Raw genomic sequence first — 19054 nt, forward strand, 5'->3', positions numbered from 1 at the left:
ATTATACAGTGGAAAACGCTGGTACTCCACTATTGCTTTTGCGGTTGCACAACATATGTAACTATGCAATTTCAGCACTTGTCCATTTTGCACTACATCACTTTTCGATAAAAAATATTTTTTTTCAGTACAAGCTTTATTATACAGTGGAAAACGCTGGTACTCCACTATTGCTTTTGCGGTTGCACAACGTATGTATTTATGCGATTTCAGCACTTGTCCATTTTGCAGTATATAACTTTTCGATAAAAAATATTTTTTTTCAGTACAAGCTTTATTATACAGTGGAAAACGCTGGTACTCCACTATTGCTTTTGCGGTTGCACAAAGTATGTAACTATGCGATTTCAGCACTTGTCCATTTTGCAGTAGGCTATATGACTTTTCGATAAAAAATATTTTTTTTCAGGACAAGCTTTATTATACAGTGGAAAACGCTGGTACTCCAGTATTGCTTTTGCGGTTGCACAACGTATGTAACTATGCGATTTCAGCACTTGTCCATTTTGCAGTATATGACTTTTCGTGTAAAAATATTTTTTTTCAGGACAAGCTTTATTATACAGTGAAAGACGCTGGTACTCCAGTATTGCTTTTGCGATTGCACAACGTATGTAACTGTGCGATTTCAGCACTTGTCCATTTTGCAGTATATGAAAAAATATTTTTTTTTCAGGACAACCTTTATTATACAGTGAAAGACTGATTTTTTTTTTTTCCACTGTATAATAAAGCTTGTACTGAAAAAAAATATTTTTGAAATCGCATAGTTACATACTTTGTGCAACCGCAAAAGCAATAGTGTAGTACCAGCGTTTTCCACTGTATAATAAAACTTGTACTGAAAAAAAATATTTTGTATCGAAAAGTCATATACTGCAAAATGGACAAGTGCTGAAATCGCATAAATACATACGTTGTGCAACCGCAAAAGCAATACTGGAGTACCAGCGTTTTCCACTGTATAATAAAGCTTGTACTGAAAAAAAATATTTTTTATCGAAAAGTCATATACTGCAAAATGGACAAGTGCTGAAATCGCATAGTTACATACGTTGTGCAACCGCAAAAGCAATACTGGAGTAGCAGCGTTTTCCACTGTATAATAAAGCTTGTACTGAAAAAAAATATTTTTTATCGAAAAGTGATGTGGTGCAAAATGGACAAGTGCTGAAATTGCATAGTTACATACGTTGTGCAACCGCAAAAGCAATACCGGAGTACCAGCGTTTTCCACTGTATAATAAAGCTTGTACTGAAAAAAAATATTTTTTGTCGAAAAGTCATATACTGCAAAATGGACAAGTGCTGAAATCGCATAGTTACATACTTTGTGCAACCGCAAAAGCAATAGTGGAGTACCAGCGTTTTCCACTGTATAATAAAGCTTGTACTGAAAAAAAATATTTTTTATCGAAAAGTCATATACTGCAAAAAAAAAATATTTTTTCACGAAAAGTCATATACTGCAAAATGGACAAGTGCTAAAATCGCATAGTTACATACGTTGTGCAACCGCAAAAGCAATACTGGAGTAGCAGCGTTTTCCACTGTATAATAAAGCTTGTACTGAAAAAAAATATTTTTTATCGAAAAGTCATATACAGCAAAATGGACAAGTGCTGAAATCGCATAGTTACATACTTTGTGCAACCGCAAAAGCAATAGTGGAGTACCAGCGTTTTCCACTGTATAATAAAGCTTGTACTGAAAAAAAATATTTTTTATCGAAAAGTCATATACTGCAAAATGGACAAGTGCTGAAATCGCATAGCTACATACTTTGTGCAACCGCAAAAGCAATAGTGGAGTACCAGCGTTTTCCACTGTATAATAAAGTTTGTACTGAAAAAAAATATTTTTTATTGAAAAGTCATATACTGCAAAATGGACAAGTGCTGAAATCGCATAAATACATACGTTGTGCAACCTCAAAAGCAATAGTGGAGTACCAGCGTTTTCCACTGTATAATAAAGCTTGTACTGAAAAAACATATTTTTTATCGAAAAGTGATGTAGTGCAAAATGGACAAGTGCTGAAATTGCATAGTTACATATGTTGTGCAACCGCAAAAGCAATAGTGGAGTACCAGCGTTTTCCACTGTATAATAAAGCGTGTACTGAAAAATAATATTTTTTCACGAAAAGTCATATACTGCAAAATGGACAAGTGCTGTAATTGCATAGTTACATACGTTGTGCAACCGCAAAAGCAATACTGGAGTACCAGCGTCTTTCACTGTATAATAAAGCTTGTCCTGAAAAAAAAAATATTTTTTTCACGAAATGTCATATACTGCAAAATGGACAAGTGCTAAAATCGCATAGTTACATATGTTGTGCAACCGCAAAAGCAATACTGGAGTACCAGCGTTTTCCACTGTATAATAAAGCTTGTACTGTAAAAAAATATTTTTATCGAAAAGTCATATACTGCAAAATGGACAAGTGCTGAAATCGCATAGTTACATACGTTGTGCAACCGCAAAAGCAATACTGGAGTAGCAGCGTTTTCCACTGTATAATAAAGCTTGTACTGTAAAAAAATATTTTTATCGAAAAGTCATATACTGCAAAATGGACAAGTGCTGAAATCGCATAGTTACATACGTTGTGCAACCGCAAAAGCAATACTGGAGTAGCAGCGTTTTCCACTGTATAATAAAGCTTGTACTGAAAAAAAATATTTTTTATCGAAAAGTCATATACTGCAAAATGGACAAGTGCTGAAATCGCATAGTTACATACGTTGTGCAACCGCAAAAGCAATACTGGAGTACCAGCGTTTTCCACTGTATGATAAAGCTTGTACTGAAAAAAAATATTTTTTATCGAAAAGTGATGTAGTGCAAAATGGACAAGTGCTGAAATCGCATAGTTACATACGTTGTGCAACCGCAAAAGCAATACTGGAGTAGCAGCGTTTTCCACTGTATAATAAAGCTTGTACTGAAAAAAAATATTTTTTCACGAAAAGTCATATACTGCAAAATGGACAAGTGCTGTAATCGCATAGTTACATCCCAGTCATCAATTTAGGCACGGCCCTTGTCACTTTATGTCAAGATACGCTTGGCATCAATCTTGGGCGACGCATTTTCACCGCACTTAAATGTTGGATATATGTTCGGCGTATGTTCTACAATTGAACAAATCCAAGCTTGGCCGAGCGAGCTTTCGCCGTGCGTTTACCGAACATAATGATACTGCCTGGCTACTTCCAAAATATGACCTCATCAAACTCGCTAATTCACCGTCTCGCACGTAACACGACTTAAATCACATAATATTTTATTGAAAGTAACAACCCATAAATAAAAATATAGTGGCAAGCGCAGTGGAAGTACGGTGTAACATGAAGTGCACTGTTCGACGAAACTATGTACTCTGAGACGTGATGGGCTTAATTGAGGATAAATTGCCGTTTCTTGATATTCTGTGGTCACTCCGTCAACAACTCCAGGTAGGCGATTTCTTGGTACTTAATGCCCGCATCTTGCATCTTTCAATGCGTCTACAGAACATAAAACATACGATTTAGTTAAAATTTTGGTAACATCCCATCGTGTACAGAAATTAAATATTTGACATGTCGGAATTAAATATGTGAAAGTTGTGACAACGTCACAATCGGAAGGCTTTACAATGAGGTGGCGTGTCTTGTGAGATTTCTAAAGCAATTTGACTCACCCAACAAAAATGCAAACGGACGATGTGATTTGAATGGGATTTTTGTTTTCCTGCGTCCAACCGCCAAAACAACCCACTCCACGAAAATTGAAGAGCCTGTTGTTTTGTCATAAACAGCTTTACAAAATTCCGGAAGGTGCCACGAAGTTGGTCCATGTCAATCACTTGGGCAAGTTGCATTTTGTCCTTTTGAAAAGTATCAACATATATAAAATGATTGAAATGTATAGCAGATGCCATTTACAGTGTAAAGCATGCAAACAAAAGCCTCAGTGCATTAGGTAAAAAGAAAGCTCACTTTAGGTTTAGTAAGTTCCACCTGTCTTGTTTTGTCGATAAGGATGCCAATCTTTTCAGACAGCTCATGCTGCTGCCATTGTGACGTTGCTTTTTGCTGCTTGGGTGACAATAACCTGTGGAAAGTATTTGCAAACTAAAACAAGCAAATACACAAGCAAAGGTCCCCGGTCAATTAAAAAACTAGATGAAAAATATGTGCCGGTTTTCTGCATAAAAATCAACACAAGGGTTATGGACACCTTTTTTGCAAGACGGGAATCATGGGAGAAGTACTGCTTTCAGTGGATTCCCTCATTTGAATGTCCCTTTCCAGATCAGCAGATCTACATTTTCTTTTCAAACAACGGGCATGTGTGCCTGAAAAGAACAAAATGCATGAAACAAAAATGCACAATTATTTGGCACAAACACACAACTTACTCCCTTCACAAAGAATGGTGGAAGGACATGTCTGCCAAGCTGCATCCGCAGCAATTTCATTTTTCAAGAAGCTTTGTACATCCAATTTGCTGGGTATCCACTTACATGCATTGGCGCCGACCATCCAGCTTTTGGGGATTTTATACAAACAAAATTTTCCATTCTAATGTACTGTGGAAGAAACAAATATACATGCAGATATATCATGTGGCATAAAGCAAATTAATGACAACGAAATGTCCTTTATATGGCAACAGAACACATTTTTAATTTGATCATTAACTTTCAGCAGAAAATAATCACCATTCAAACCACACACTTTGTAAATTCCGACATGTTTTAAGTTGACAAGGTTTTTGAGAAGACGACAAAAGGCAATATTGCTTTGACAGTTTTTTCTACTGGATATTACATAGAATTAAGAAACATATAATGGGAAGTTTGGTTTTCATAAAATGCAAATCTTGCAATTTGTTGCATAGGTTTGTAGCCAGATTTAAAACTTTTTTTCAAACAACCCAAGTAATTTTCAAATTGAAAACAGCCAATGTTTTCCAATGAACCATGTTTTTCATAATCATTACACAAGTGGATCAAACAATGAACATTGTAACTGACAAATGCTTTACCATAAATATGTGAAGATTTGCTAACAAAGTCTTTTAGCATTTGGACACATAACGAAAACTCATGTGTGTTAATGTTTGGCGACAACAAACATCTCGTAGCTAAAGAAAAATGCAGAAAATGACAATACGTTTTTGGCACAGCACATTTTTATCTTTCAACAGCACAGCACCACTCCCACATACAGCATAAATAGTCTAAATTCTGTTGCTTTCCAGTAAAGTAAATCAGACAGAGGCCTCGATTTTCTGTTGAATTCAAGCGGTATCAATTCCTTATATTTTGTAAGGTTATGGTGACGTTAACATAACGACAGTTGAAGAAAGCTTAACTTGCAATTGGCGTGGTCTACCCCTCCACCAGATTAACAATCGACGCATTACACCCAAACATGCAAGATGCGTATTCACCCTTGATCTAAATTGGAGTCGCAAGTATATCAAACAGAAATACCTGACATAAAACAACTGCTGTCGTAAACCACCTGTAAATTTAGACAAGGTTTCCCGCCGTCAAGTCATTAGAACAAACAACTCATTAATTACGCAGTTAGCCAAGCCTCCTAGCCTGCCCTGCCTGCTTGTTGTTCATCCAACCATGACGAAGCAGCGCCCTAGCTTCGCTTTGTAATATTTAAAAAAAACATTTTAGTTAGCTCACAAAATCAACAAATATTATGGTAAAAATCACTGACAATAATTTGCCCTCCAAAACTGCAGGTGTCACAACCCCACGGCAGAACTCACCAAGAGAGGTACAACCAAACTACCTCAAAATACAATAAAATCAACTTCATGCTTCTATGCCCACCTTATGACAAAACAATATGATATGTGTGACACAAGGAGACGCAGAAATACTCCCGCCGACGAAACTCACCTTCAAGCACCGTATTACACTTCAAAATTATTTTGCGCAGGGGGAAATTATGCAAACTTAAGCACGGCGCACCATTCGTAAACCGATCGTATAAGTTTGGCTGTCGTCCGAATAAGTGCTGATTGGCCGTGCCAAGCTTAAACGCACCAAACCGAGCTTAAACCAAGCTAGGCCCATACTAAAGAAGTAGATAATTTTTGACTGGGATACGTTGTGCAACCGCAAAAGCAATACTGGAGTACCAACGTTTTCCACTGTATAATAAAGCTTGTACTGAAAAAAAATATTTTTTCACGAAAAGTCATATACTGCAAAATGGACAAGTGATGAAATGGCATAGTTACATACTTTGTGCAACCGCAAAAGCAATACTGGAGTAGCAGCGTTTTCCACTGTATAATAAAGCTTGTACTGAAAAAAAATATTTTTTATCGAAAAGTGATGTGGTGCAAAATGGACAAGTGCTGAAATTGCATAGTTACATACGCTGTGCAATCGCAAAAGCAATAGTGGAGTACCAGCGTTTTCCACTGTATAATAAAGCTAGTACTGAAAAAAAACTATTTTTTATCGAAAAGTCATGTACTGCAAAATGGACAAGTGCTGAAATCGCATAGTTACATACTTTGTGCAACCGCAAAAGCAATACTGGAGTACCAGCGTTTTCCACTGTATAATAAAGCTTGTACTGAAAAAAAATATTTTTTATTGAAAAGTCATATACTGCAAAATGGACAAGTGCTGAAATCGCACAGTTACATACGTTGTGCAATCGCAAAAGCAATACTGGAGTACCAGCGTCTTTCACTGTATAATAAAGCTTGTCCTGAAAAAAAATATATTTTATCGAAAAGTCATATACTGCAAAATGGACAAGTGCTAAAATCGCATAGTTACATACGTTGTGCAACCGCAAAAGCAATACTGGAGTACCAGCGTTTTCCACTGAATAATAAAGCTTGTACTGAAAAAAAATATTTTTTATCGAAAAGTCATATACTGCAAAATGGACAAGTGCTGAAATCGCATAGTTACATACTTTGTGCAACCGCAAAAGCAACACTGGAGTACCAGCGTTTTCCACTGTATAATAAAGCTTGTCCTGAAAAAAAATATTTTTTATCGAAAAGTCATATACTGCAAAATGGACAAGTGCTGAAATCGCATAGTTACATACTTTGTGCAACCGCAAAAGCAATAGTGGAGTACCAGCGTTTTCCACTGTATAATAAAGCTTGTACTGAAAAAAAATATTTTTTATCGAAAAGTCATATACTGCAAAATGGACAAGTGCTGAAATCTCATAAATACATACGTTGTGCAACCGCAAAAGCAATAGTGGAGTACCAGCGTTTTCCACTGTATAATAAAGCTTGTACTGAAAAAAAATATTTTTTATCGAAAAGTGATGTAGTGCAAAATGGACAAGTGCTGAAATTGCATAGTTACATATGTTGTGCAACAGCAAAAGCAATAGTGGAGTACCAGCGTTTTCCACTGTATAATAAAGCGTGTACTGAAAAAAAAAATTTTTTTCGAAAAGTCATATACTGCAAAATGGACAAGTGCTGTAATTGCATAGTTACATACGTTGTGCAACCGCAAAAGCAATACTGGAGTACCAGCGTTTTCCACTGTATAATAAAGCTTGTACTGAAAAAAAATATTTTTTATCGAAAAGTCATATACTGCAAAATGGACAAGTGCTGAAATCGCATAAATACATACGTTGTGCAACCGCAAAAGCAATAGTGGAGTACCAGCGTTTTCCACTGTATAATAAAGCTTGTACTGAAAAAAAATATTTTTTATCGAAAAGTGATGTAGTGCAAGATGGACAAGTGCTGAAATTGCATAGTTACATATGTTGTGCAACCGCAAAAGCAATAGTGGAGTACCAGCGTTTTCCACTGTATAATAAAGCGTGTACTGAAAAAAAATATTTTTTTACGAAAAGTCATATACTGCAAAATGGACAAGTGCTGTAATTGCTTAGTTACATACGTTGTGCAACCGCAAAAGCAATACTGGAGTACCAGCGTCTTTCACTGTATAATAAAGGTTGTCCTGAAAAAAAAAATATTTTTTTCACGAAAAGTCATATACTGCAAAATGGACAAGTGCTAAAATCGCATAGTTACATACGTTGTGCAACCGCAAAAGCAATACTGGAGTACCAGCGTTTTCCACTGTATAATAAAGCTTGTCCTGAAAAAAAATATTTTTTATCGAAAAGTCATATACTGCAAAATGGACAAGTGCTGAAATCGCATAGTTACATACTTTGTGCAACCGCAAAAGCAACACTGGAGTACCAGCGTTTTCCACTGTATAATAAAGCTTGTACTGAAAAAAAATATTTTTTATCGAAAAGTCATATACTGCAAAATGGACAAGTGCTGAAATCGCATAAATACATACGTTGTGCAACCGCCAAAGCAATAGTGGAGTACCAGCGTTTTCCACTGTATAATAAAGCTTGTACTGAAAAAAAATATTTTTTATCGAAAAGTGATGTAGTGCAAAATGGACAAGTGCTGAAATTGCATAGTTACATATGTTGTGCAACCGCAAAAGCAATAGTGGAGTACCAGCGTTTTCCACTGTATAATAAAGCGTGTACTGAAAAAAAATATTTTTTTCGAAAAGTCATATACTGCAAAATGGACAAGTGCTGTAATTGCATAGTTACATACGTTGTGCAACCGCAAAAGCAATACTGGAGTACCAGCGTCTTTCACTGTATAATAAAGGTTGTCCTGAAAAAAAAAATATTTTTTTCACGAAATGTCATATACTGCAAAATGGACAAGTGCTAAAATCGCAAAGTTACATACGTTGTGCAACCGCAAAAGCAATAGTGGAGTACCAGCGTTTTCCACTGTATAATAAAGCTTGTACTGAAAAAAAATATTTTTTATCGAAAAGTCATATACTGCAAAATGGACAAGTGCTGTAATCGCATAGTTACATACGTTGTTACATCGTAAATTACTGTTTTTTATCTACTGTCTCCCCAAATGGTAAATTTCTGTATGAACAGCGCCTTCACGTGGAAAATTTCGCGCCTCGTGTCGGCAAGTTTGCTGACAACGGCTGTAGTCAGGGTTGCCAGATTGGCGCTTTCGGCGCCAAATTCCCTGAATTTGGCTTTTTTCTATTTTGTCTGGCGCCCAAAATTTGGTTTGGCTTATTTGGCCCTTTTCTGGCGTTTTTCCTGTTAGCTTTGCGTTCGGAAGTTGCCCGGGCTCGTTCGTGACGAAACAGGTTCGAGGTATGCTTCTTTTCGGTAAAAACGTCACGCATCACAGCCCAAGCTAGTACAGAAGCGTTGCAAACTGTATGCCTGGGTAGCGTAAACCAAAGTCCATAGATAACACTTCTATGACTTTTTCGTAAACTTGACTACTTCTTTAGTGACGTCATAATTTGAGTTTTGAAAGACTGTTTGTTAAAAGTTTGCGTAGCACTGGCACTGCTATGCACATAGAAAGACGGATATAATCCAAGAGCATAAATAAACAAAGAAGAGATTATATGTTGCTCTACCACATGAATGTAATTTGCCTGTAAATACAATTGAACATATGTTCGGGAAGCAGAAAATTAAACAATACAGTATTTAAACGATTGGCTCTTTTCTGTTTCACTCAAAACTAGTTTTGGCGCTTTTTGGCGTTTTTTGTCGTGTTGTTTGGCTCTAAACAAAAAAAATATTCTGGCAACCCTGGCTGTAGTTAGTTTCGTGGGTCTACGAATCTTGTGTCGTTTGTTTTGCAGGAAAATTAAGTTAATTATTCTTAACAAGTTAAGTAACCTGTTCTTTATTGCTGTGAACATCAAGTCTCACAGTAATTAGTGACCCAGTTGTTTCGGTAAGTGTTGTTTTATTTGCATGTGTGTTTATGTCAACATTATGTCAATAACCATTGTCTTGAATTGTTAAACCTTTTGTTTTGACAATATGTCTGGTTTAAAGTGTACTTTGTTTGTTACTTGCAGTTTGACTTGAATGCTCGTCAACAAATAACTGTTTTAAAGTCCTGGTCAAAACGTTTCGGTAAGAATGTTTTATCGTCGAAACCGGCATTTTTCTATTGTGCTTATGGCCTAATATTTCATTTAGAAAACCGTCCGCCTAATCCCGTGAAGTACTACATCCCGCTAATTGAAGCCAACAAGGGCTTTGTTAATACAATAAACTGTTGGAATTTTGTTGGAGTGTTAGTGGGAAGAAGCCTGTAGTTGGGACCTGGCAGGCGCGTTTTTGAATCTACGTAGAAGCACCAGAGTGGACGTCTGTGCCCACCAGGAGCACTGAAGTAGGCGTTACATTCGAAGTTTTCGAAACGTTTGCAAAACAAACGTTTTTGATTTAAAGTGAAGCTATGCCTGGAAGTGAAGGAGGTCAATCCTTTTCATCACCAATATCTAGGCACCAAGTAGTGCTGAAAAAACGTGCAGCACCATCAATGATCCAACTGAAGCATGACAAAGAATTACTGAATGACTGGTATAAGACTGCTGAAAATGCAATCATGTACAAAGATATTTCATTGGTTAATTCTGTTTCAAAACGTATTGAAGAAGTTTCAACTCGCTTGATAAACACATACTCTGAGCTTTTAGAGTGGGTACCATCAGGTGAAAGGCATGATGACTTTCAACTACAGTTACAGGAAGTCATTCAATGTAAGAAGGAAATGGAAGCAAGAATTGGTCAGTTTCAAACGAATTTCAAAATTCAGGTTGGAGAGAACATTGATGTTAGTTCTTCGTCATTCGTTACATCTTCAGTTGCTGTTGGTACTTTTCCGGCTGTGCAACAGGCCCGAAGTGCGAGGACGAGCTCTTCCAAGTCTACCCATTTTTCAAGAAGCTCTACAAAGACACAGGGAAGTACATCATCCAGTGTAAAGCGGTTGGAAGCAAAGGTTCGTCTTGAAAAGGCTCAAGTGAGATCACGGCATGTTGAGAAAACACAACAAATTGAACATGAAAAACAACAACTTGAACATGAAAAACAAAAACTTGAAGCTCAAAGGCAAACACTAGCAGCACAGTGTGAAATTGAAGAAGCTGAAGCAGAAGTTAAAATTTGGGAGGCAGCTTCTAATGTGTCTCCAGATGATGGGAAAATGAGATTAAATGAAACCGATATTCCAAAACCTTTTCATAATGGTCTTGCTGAAGAAAATGAAGTTCTATTGTTGAAGCCCTGCAAGTCCAAGTACACCTCTCCGCTGGACAAAGCTGACACAGCAAACCCATCTAAAGCAGAAACTGTACAACCTGAAAGTGCTGTTGTGCGTGGAATAATGGCTGCAGTTGGTGATGCAATGTCTACACCAAAAACAGATTCCCTGAAATTTCATGGAGAACCAATGGATTATTGGCCATTTATCAGAAGTTTCGAAGCCACTATTGAAAAGAAGGCACCTTCTGATCGAGTAAAGATGAACTATCTAATGAATTATTGCAAAGGAAAAGCTTACTCATTAATTGAGCATTGTACAGTTATGCCACCTGAATTGGGATATGTTCAAGCTCAAAGCATTCTATATGACAATTTCGGAAAACCATACATAGTGTCAAGAGCCTTTGTTCGCCAACTTACAAGTGGTCCAAATCTCAAACCAGATGATTCTGATGGTTTGCAGCAGTTTGCTACTTCACTGCGCAAATGTCTTTTGATTTTGAAAGGCTTGGAAAATTTTAGTGATCTGAACACCACTGACAGGTTGGTTGAGTTGGTATTGAAGTTACCATACAACTCACAGAATTTGTGGAAACGTCGTGCGGCTACTATCCTCCGAGAAAAGGGCGAAGAAGCAAATTTCCAGCATTTAGTGGAGTTTGTTGAAGAAGAAGCAGAGGTTGCCAACACTGTTTTTGCAAAACTGCTGGTACCTCGCAAAAGAGAAGAAAGGAAGCCCCAGGACAAGCCACCCAAGAAGAGTTCTGTTCACACAGTTGTAACCAAGGCGAATAGAGCGCCCACACAGACCAGGTTTACAAAATCAGTTTCGAAGTGCTTGTTCTGCAGCCAAAGTCACTCCTTTGTTGACTGCCCTAGTTTGAAGAAAAAATATGTTTCAGAAAGAGCCAACTGGTTTCGTGAGAAGTATTTATGTTTCAATTGCCTAAATCCTGGTCACATTGCAAAGCAGTGCAAAGAAGCTGTTACTTGTTCTGTAGAAGGTTGTGGAAGAAAGCACCATGCATTATTGCATTTGCCCACAAGAAGTGCATCAGCTATAAGAAATCCTGATGCAAGAAATGAAAGTTCATCTGTAAGTGATGTGCCTTGTACAGGGAAGGTTTGTTGCAACACATCAAAGAATGGAAGGAGTGCATATATGAGTGTCCTACCTGTAAAGTTTGTTGCCAATGGCAGAGAATTTGAGTCCTATGCCTTTCTTGACATTGGGTCCCATGCTACGTTTTGTCATACAAAGCTAATCGAAAAACTTGGTTTAAAGGGAAAGTTTAAACGCATTCAAATGGATACACTTGGGCGGAGGCCAAAGATGCTAGAAGGAATTGGTGTTGATTTACAAGTGTTATCCATGGATGGCAATGAAGTCATCAACATTGAAGAAGCCATGTCCGTGGATCATATTCCAGTAAGTCCATACTCCTACCCAACTGACGAGGATCTACAGAGCTTGCCTCATCTAAAAGGTCTTGAGATGCCAAAGGTTGACAGTGAGGAAATTATGCTGGTAATTGGTACCGATACACCGTATGCTCATCGCACCCTGGAGATTCGAACTGGAGGGAAAAAGGAGCCATTTGCTGCGAGAACTCCACTAGGGTGGTCGTTGATTGGTCCATCACCAGATAAAGGGTATGTGCAAGCCAATCGAATCAGAACATTGGAACTGGATCAAAGAATACAAAGGTCATGGTACCAAGATTTTTGTGAAGAACCTGGAGATTTGCAATTCCCCACATCTAAGGAAGACAGAAAGGTTTTAAAGTTTATGAAGGAAGAAGTTAAACATGTGGATGGACATTTTGTCCTACCTTTACCCAAGAGGAATAGCGTAAAATTACCTGGAGACAATTTAGTTTCAGCGCAAAAAAGATTGCTGTATTTGCAAAGGCGCTTGCAAAAGGATGACTTACTTTGCAAAGGATATGTGGAAAGAATTCAAGAGTACATAGACAAAGGATATGCTGAACAGGTGCCAACTGAAGAACTACAAACAAGTGACCCCACGTGGTACCTTCCTCACCATCCAGTTTATCACCCACATAAACCAGACAAAGTCAGAGTCGTCTTTGATTGCGCTGCAACACAAAAAGGTGTGTCCTTAAACGATAGTCTCATGCAGGGTCCTGACCTTGTTAACAGTCTGGTCAGTGTGCTAACCCGCTTCCGAAAGAATCAAATTGCAATTGTTGGTGATGTGGAAGCTATGTTCCACCAAGTTAGAGTAAAGAAGAGTGATTCCAATTTACTGAGGTTTTTATGGTGGCCTGAAGGTGATCTCACAAAGAAGCCAACAGTTCACCGAATGTTAGTCCACATATTTGGAGCCACCTCATCCCCATGTATGGCTACATTCTGTTTGAAGCACACCACTGAGGAATTTGGACATGAGTTTGACAAACATGTGTCTGAAATAGTGAAGCACAATTTTTATGTAGATGATTGTTTAGCATCTGCACCTACTGAAGAGGAAGCAATTAAGACTGTTTTCCAACTTTGTAAATTGCTACAAAGGGGAGGTTTTCGTCTCACAAAGTGGATTTCAAACAGCCAAACAGTTTTGGACCGGATCCCTGAAACTGAAATAGCAAAATCAATGAAAGATATCAGCCCGAAAGAAAGTGTCAAGGAAAGAGTGCTGGGCGTGTATTGGAATGTATTCGAGGACAAGTTTGGGTTTCGAACAAGAAGCTATATTGACGAACAAAGACTTCCCAGAAGAAGACTATTGTCGGTCATTAATTCCCTATATGATCCTCTTGGTTTTGCAGCACCTGTTGTTTTAGTTGCAAAAAGAATTCAGCAAGAAGTTATTCAATTGAAGTTGGGCTGGGATGATACAATCCCAGAATTCCTGTCTGAAAAGTGGAAAAAATGGTGTGGTCAGCTGCCTGAACTTCAGCAGCTTTTATTGCCAAGATGTTTGAACCCACCACATTTTGGAAGAGTGATTGAACGCCAAATCCACCATTTCTGTGATGCATCCGTAAATGGTTATGGATTTGTTACTTACCTTCGACAAGAGGATGAGAATCATTGTGTATATTGTTCTTTTTTGTGTGGAAAATCTAAGGTCACTCCACCAAAAAGTGAAAGCATTCCCAGATTGGAACTTGTTGCAGCTGTTCTTGCTGTTAAAGCTGACAAGTGGTTACATGAACACTTGGACTATCCTGATTGTAAATCTACATTTTGGACTGACTCAAGTGCTGTTCTTTTTAGCATTTCAAATGAGAGAAAGCGTTTTTCCACATTTGTGGCAAATCGTTTATCAAAAATACATCAGCAAACTACCACATCCCAATGGAGGCATGTAGGAACCAAGCAGAATCCGGCTGATGAAGCATCACGAGGAATTTCAGTGAAGAAGCTGCTTGGATCAAGTTTATGGCTCAAGGGTCCGAGATTTTTACAGAATCATGAAAGTTCTTGGCCATGTAACCCTGCCCTAAAGAAATGTGTACCAGATGAATTTAAGCCAATTGAAGTAAAAAAGTCAATGCTGTTCTACAATCAATCCTGTTGACACTTTAATAAACAGGTTTTCGTCATTGTTTAAGTTGAAGAAGGCAGTAGCCTGGATATTGCGGTACAAACTCTACCTGCATTCGAAGAAAACTGTTCAGAAGGGAAAACTGACTGTTGAAGAGATTTTACAGGCAGAGCTGGAATTGGTGAAGTATGTCCAAAGGTCAGCGTTTCCAATTGCATTTGAAGCTCTGTCGAATTTAGGCACAGATCAAAAGGGTCGTCGCTGGTTGAAGAAGTCTAACCAAACGAAGTGCTTAAACAAGTTAAACCCGCAACTGATAAGCGGTGTCCTTCGACTTGGAGGAAGATTGGAAAACGCACCCATTCCTTTTGAATCCAGACATCCCATCATCTTACCAAGTAATCACCATTTGACAAAGCTAATTATTACGCATTACCACGAGCAAGGCGGTCATTCAGGGACTGCACATACATGGACGGCGATCCGCCAGAAGTACTGGATTGTCAAGGGTGGTGCAGCTGTCCGTCGTGCTCTCGTTCACTGTATGCCTTGCCGCAAACGCAACGTGCCTCGCAGTCAGCAACTGATGGCAGATCTACCACCAGCACGCTTGAAGCCGAACGAGCCACCATTCTCGTACACCGGAATCGATTTTTTCGGTCCCTTTTTAGTGAAGCGCGGCCGCAGCGAAGTAAAGAGATATGGCTGCATTTTTACCTGCATGACGATGCGTGCCGTGCATATTGAAGTTGCCGAAGATTTGTCAACCGACTCGTTCATAAACGCCTTGAGAAGATTTATTGCCCGAAGAGGAAAGCCAGTTGAAATTTATAGCGACAATGGAACGAATTTTGTGGGAGCAGAGCGTGTTTTACGCGAAGCCCTGGAGGAGCTGAACAAGGAGAAGCTGGAAGCTCATCTTCAACAGAAAGGAATAAAATGGGCGTTTAATCCCCCAGCAGCAAGTCACATGGGCGGCATATGGGAGAGATTAATCCGTTCCATACGAAAAATCCTGAACTCGATGCTACACAAGTCCCCGATTATTAGTGAAGATACCCTACGTACGTTGATGGTGGAAGTTGAAAATATACTCAACTCCAGACCGTTGACGCCCGTCACGTTTAGTCCAAGCAACGACGTTCCTTTGACACCTAATCACATTCTGTTACAGAAGCCAAGCCCTATTATGGCACCTGGGCAATTTGACGAAAAGGACAACTACACCCGCCGTCGCTGGCGCCAAGTGCAGTTCTTAGCTGACGAATTTTGGAGACGATGGACCAATGAGTACTTGCGAACCATCGCTTTGCGGCAAAAGTGGCCAGACAGAAGAAAAAATATCGAAGTCGGCGATATTGTTCTCGTTGTTAACGAATCTATGCCCCGTCGAGGCTGGGACCTTGGTCGAGTTATAAATACATATCCGGACAAACATGGAGTTGTCAGACAAGTCGACGTCAAAACGAAATCAAACATAATCAAAAGGCCAATTGCAAAGTTGTGCCTTGTTTTCGAGGCTAGCGGTTCCCAAGTGCATTCGACAGGCTCCGACAACTAGTCGTCGACTACTAGTGTTGAGCGTGGTGCTCTAAATTGAAGGAAGACATGAAGAAATGAACGCTATGCTGTTGAGCTAACACCCACGCATGTTTATTCATACAGACTTTGCTGCAACTAGCCAATTGAAATTGGCAAATTTTTCTATTGTGCTTATGGCCTAATATTTCATTTAGAAAACCGTCCGCCTAATCCCGTGAAGTACTACATCCCGCTAATTGAAGCCAACAAGGGCTTTGTTAATACAATAAACTGTTGGAATTTTGTTGGAGTGTTAGTGGGAAGAAGCCTGTAGTTGGGACCTGGCAGGCGCGTTTTTGAATCTACGTAGAAGCACCAGAGTGGACGTCTGTGCCCACCAGGAGCACTGAAGTAGGCGTTACATACGTTGTGCAACCGCAAAAGCAATACTGGAGTACCAGCGTTTTCCACTGTATAATAAAGCTTGTCCCGAAAAATTGTTTTTTATCGAAAAGTCATATACTGCAAAATGGACAAGTGCTGAAATCGCATAGTTACATACGTTGTGCAACCGCAAAAGCAATACTGGAGTACCAGCGTTTTCCACTGTATAATAAAGCTTGTACTGAAAAAAAATATTTTTTATCGAAAAGTCATATACTGCAAAATGGACAAGTGCTGAAATCGCATAGTTACATACTTTGTGCAAAAGCAATACTGGAGTAGCAGCGTTTTCCACTGTATAATAAAGCTTGTACTGAAAAAAAATATTTTTTATCGAAAAGTGATGTGGTGCAAAATGGACAAGTGCTGAAATTGCATAGTTACATACGCTGTGCAATCGCAAAAGCAATACTGGAGTACCAGCGTTTTCCACTGTATAATAAAGCTAGTACTGAAAAAAAATATTTTTTATCGAAAAGTCATATACTGCAAAATGGACAAGTGCTGAAATCGCATAAATACATACGTTGTGCAACCGCAAAAGCAATACTGGAGTACCAGCGTTTTCCACTGTATAATAAAGCTTGTACTGAAAAAAAATATTTTTTATCGAAAAGTGATGTGGTGCAAAATGGACAAGTGCTGAAATTGCATAGTTACATACGCTGTGCAATCACAAAAGCAATACTGGAGTACCAGCGTTTTCCACTGTATAATAAAGCTTGTACTGAAAAAAAATATTTTTATCGAAAAGTCATATACTGCAAAATAGACAAGTGCTGAAATCGCATAGTTACATAGGTTGTGCAACCGCAAAAGCAATACTGGAGTACCAGCGTTTTCCACTGTATAATAAAGCTTGTCCAGAAAAATTATTTTTTATCGAAAAGTCATATACTGCAAAATGGACAAGTGCTGAAATCGCATAGTTACATACGTTGTGCAACCGCAAAAGCAATACTGGAGTACCAGCGTTTTCCACTGTATAATAAAGCTTGTACTGAAAAAAAATATTTTTTATCGAAAAGTAATATACTGCAAAATGGACAAGTGCTGAAATCGCATAAATACATACGTTGTGCAACCGCAAAAGCAATACTGGAGTACCAGCGTTTTCCACTGTATAATAAAGCTTGTACTGAAAAAAAATATTTTTTATCGAAAACTGATGTGGTGCAAAATGGACAAGTGCTGAAATTGCATAGTTACATACGCTGTGCAATCGCAAAAGCAATACTGGAGTACCAGCGTTTTCCACTGTATAATAAAGCTAGTACTGAAAAAAAATATTTTTTATCGAAAAGTCATATACTGCAAAATGGACAAGTGCTGAAATCGCATAAATACATACGTTGTGCAACCGCAAAAGCAGTACTGGAGTGCCAGCGTTTTCCACTGTATAATAAAGCTTGTACTGAAAAAAAATATTTTTTGTCGAAAAGTGATGTAGTGCAAAATGGACAAGTGCTGAAATTGCATAGTTACATATGTTGTGCAACCGCAAAAGCAATACTGGAGTACCAGCGTTTTCCACTGTATAATAAAGCTTGTGTTGTAAAAAAATATTTTTTATCGAAAAGTCATATACTGCAAAATAGACAAGTGCTGAAATCGCATAGTTACATACGCTGTGCAACCGTAAAAGAAATACTGGAGTACCAGCGTTTTCCACTGCATAATAAAGCTTGTACTGAAAAAAAATATTTTTTATCGAAAAGTGATGTACTGCAAAATGGACAAGTGCTGAAATCGCATAGTTACATACGTTGTGCAACCTCAAAAGCAATTCTGGAGTACCAGCGTTTTCCACTGAATAATAAAGCTTGTACTGAAAAAAAATATTTTTTATCGAAAAGTGATGTACTGCAAAATGGACAAGTGCTGAAATCGCATAGTTACATACGTTGTGCAACCTCAAAAGCAACACTGGAGTACCAGCGTTTTCCACTGCATAATAAAGCTTGTACTGAAACAAAATATTTTTTATCGAAAAGTGATGTACTGCAAAATGGACAAGTGCTGAAATTGCATAGTTACATACGCTGTGCAATCACAAAAGCAATACTGGAGTACCAGCGTTTTCCACTGTATAATAAAGCTTGTACTGAAAAAAAATATTTTTATCGAAAAGTCATATACTGCAAAATAGACAAGTGCTGAAATCGCATAGTTACATAGGTTGTGCAACCGCAAAAGCAATACTGGAGTACCAGCGTTTTCCACTGTATAATAAAGCTTGTCCAGAAAAATTATTTTTTATCGAAAAGTCATATACTGCAAAATGGACAAGTGCTGAAATCGCATAGTTACATACGTTGTGCAACCGCAAAAGCAATACTGGAGTACCAGCGTTTTCCACTGTATAATAAAGCTTGTACTGAAAAAAAATATTTTTTATCGAAAAGTAATATACTGCAAAATGGACAAGTGCTGAAATCGCATAGTTACATACTTTGTGCAA

The 19054-nt window shown here is 38.2% G+C and overlaps 2 protein-coding genes across 2 annotated transcripts; one reads left to right on the forward strand and one right to left on the reverse strand.

Moving 5' to 3' along the window:
- Nucleotides 1-3379: 3379 nt before the first annotated feature.
- Nucleotides 3380-4412, reverse strand: LOC145914315 (uncharacterized). The gene is made up of 4 exons (XM_083002127.1): nt 4231-4412; nt 3990-4104; nt 3692-3877; nt 3380-3515 (listed from the first exon to the last, which is right to left on the reverse strand). Exons 1-4 carry the CDS (start codon nt 4284-4286, stop codon nt 3507-3509), a joined length of 366 nt encoding a protein of 121 aa, XP_082858253.1. The 5' UTR covers nt 4287-4412; the 3' UTR covers nt 3380-3506.
- Nucleotides 4413-10305: 5893 nt separating this feature from the next.
- LOC145914479 (uncharacterized) lies at nt 10306-16189 on the forward strand. The gene is made up of 3 exons (XM_083002306.1): nt 10306-10883; nt 10962-14622; nt 14696-16189. Exons 1-3 carry the CDS (start codon nt 10306-10308, stop codon nt 16187-16189), a joined length of 5733 nt encoding a protein of 1910 aa, XP_082858432.1.
- Nucleotides 16190-19054: the final 2865 nt, after the last annotated feature.

This window comes from Ascidia mentula, chromosome 9, assembly GCF_947561715.1.
Source record: "Ascidia mentula chromosome 9, kaAscMent1.1, whole genome shotgun sequence".
Classification (NCBI taxonomy): Eukaryota; Metazoa; Chordata; class Ascidiacea; order Phlebobranchia; family Ascidiidae; genus Ascidia; species Ascidia mentula.

Coding starts and splice junctions, on each gene's coding strand:
- LOC145914315 (XM_083002127.1), bottom strand. CDS start 4,286: ATGAGGGAATCCACTGAAAGCAGTACTTCTCCCATGATTCCCGTCTTG. Junction 4,105..4,230: donor ATTCCCGTCTTGCAAAAAAG/GTGTCCATAACC, acceptor TACTTTCCACAG/GTTATTGTCACCCAAGCAGC. Junction 3,878..3,989: donor TGGAACTTACTAAACCTAAA/GTGAGCTTTCTT, acceptor ACTTTTCAAAAG/GACAAAATGCAACTTGCCCA.
- LOC145914479 (XM_083002306.1), top strand. CDS start 10,306: ATGCCTGGAAGTGAAGGAGGTCAATCCTTTTCATCACCAATATCTAGG. Junction 10,884..10,961: donor AAGGCTCAAGTGAGATCACG/GCATGTTGAGAA, acceptor TGAAGCTCAAAG/GCAAACACTAGCAGCACAGT. Junction 14,623..14,695: donor ATGAATTTAAGCCAATTGAA/GTAAAAAAGTCA, acceptor TCATTGTTTAAG/TTGAAGAAGGCAGTAGCCTG.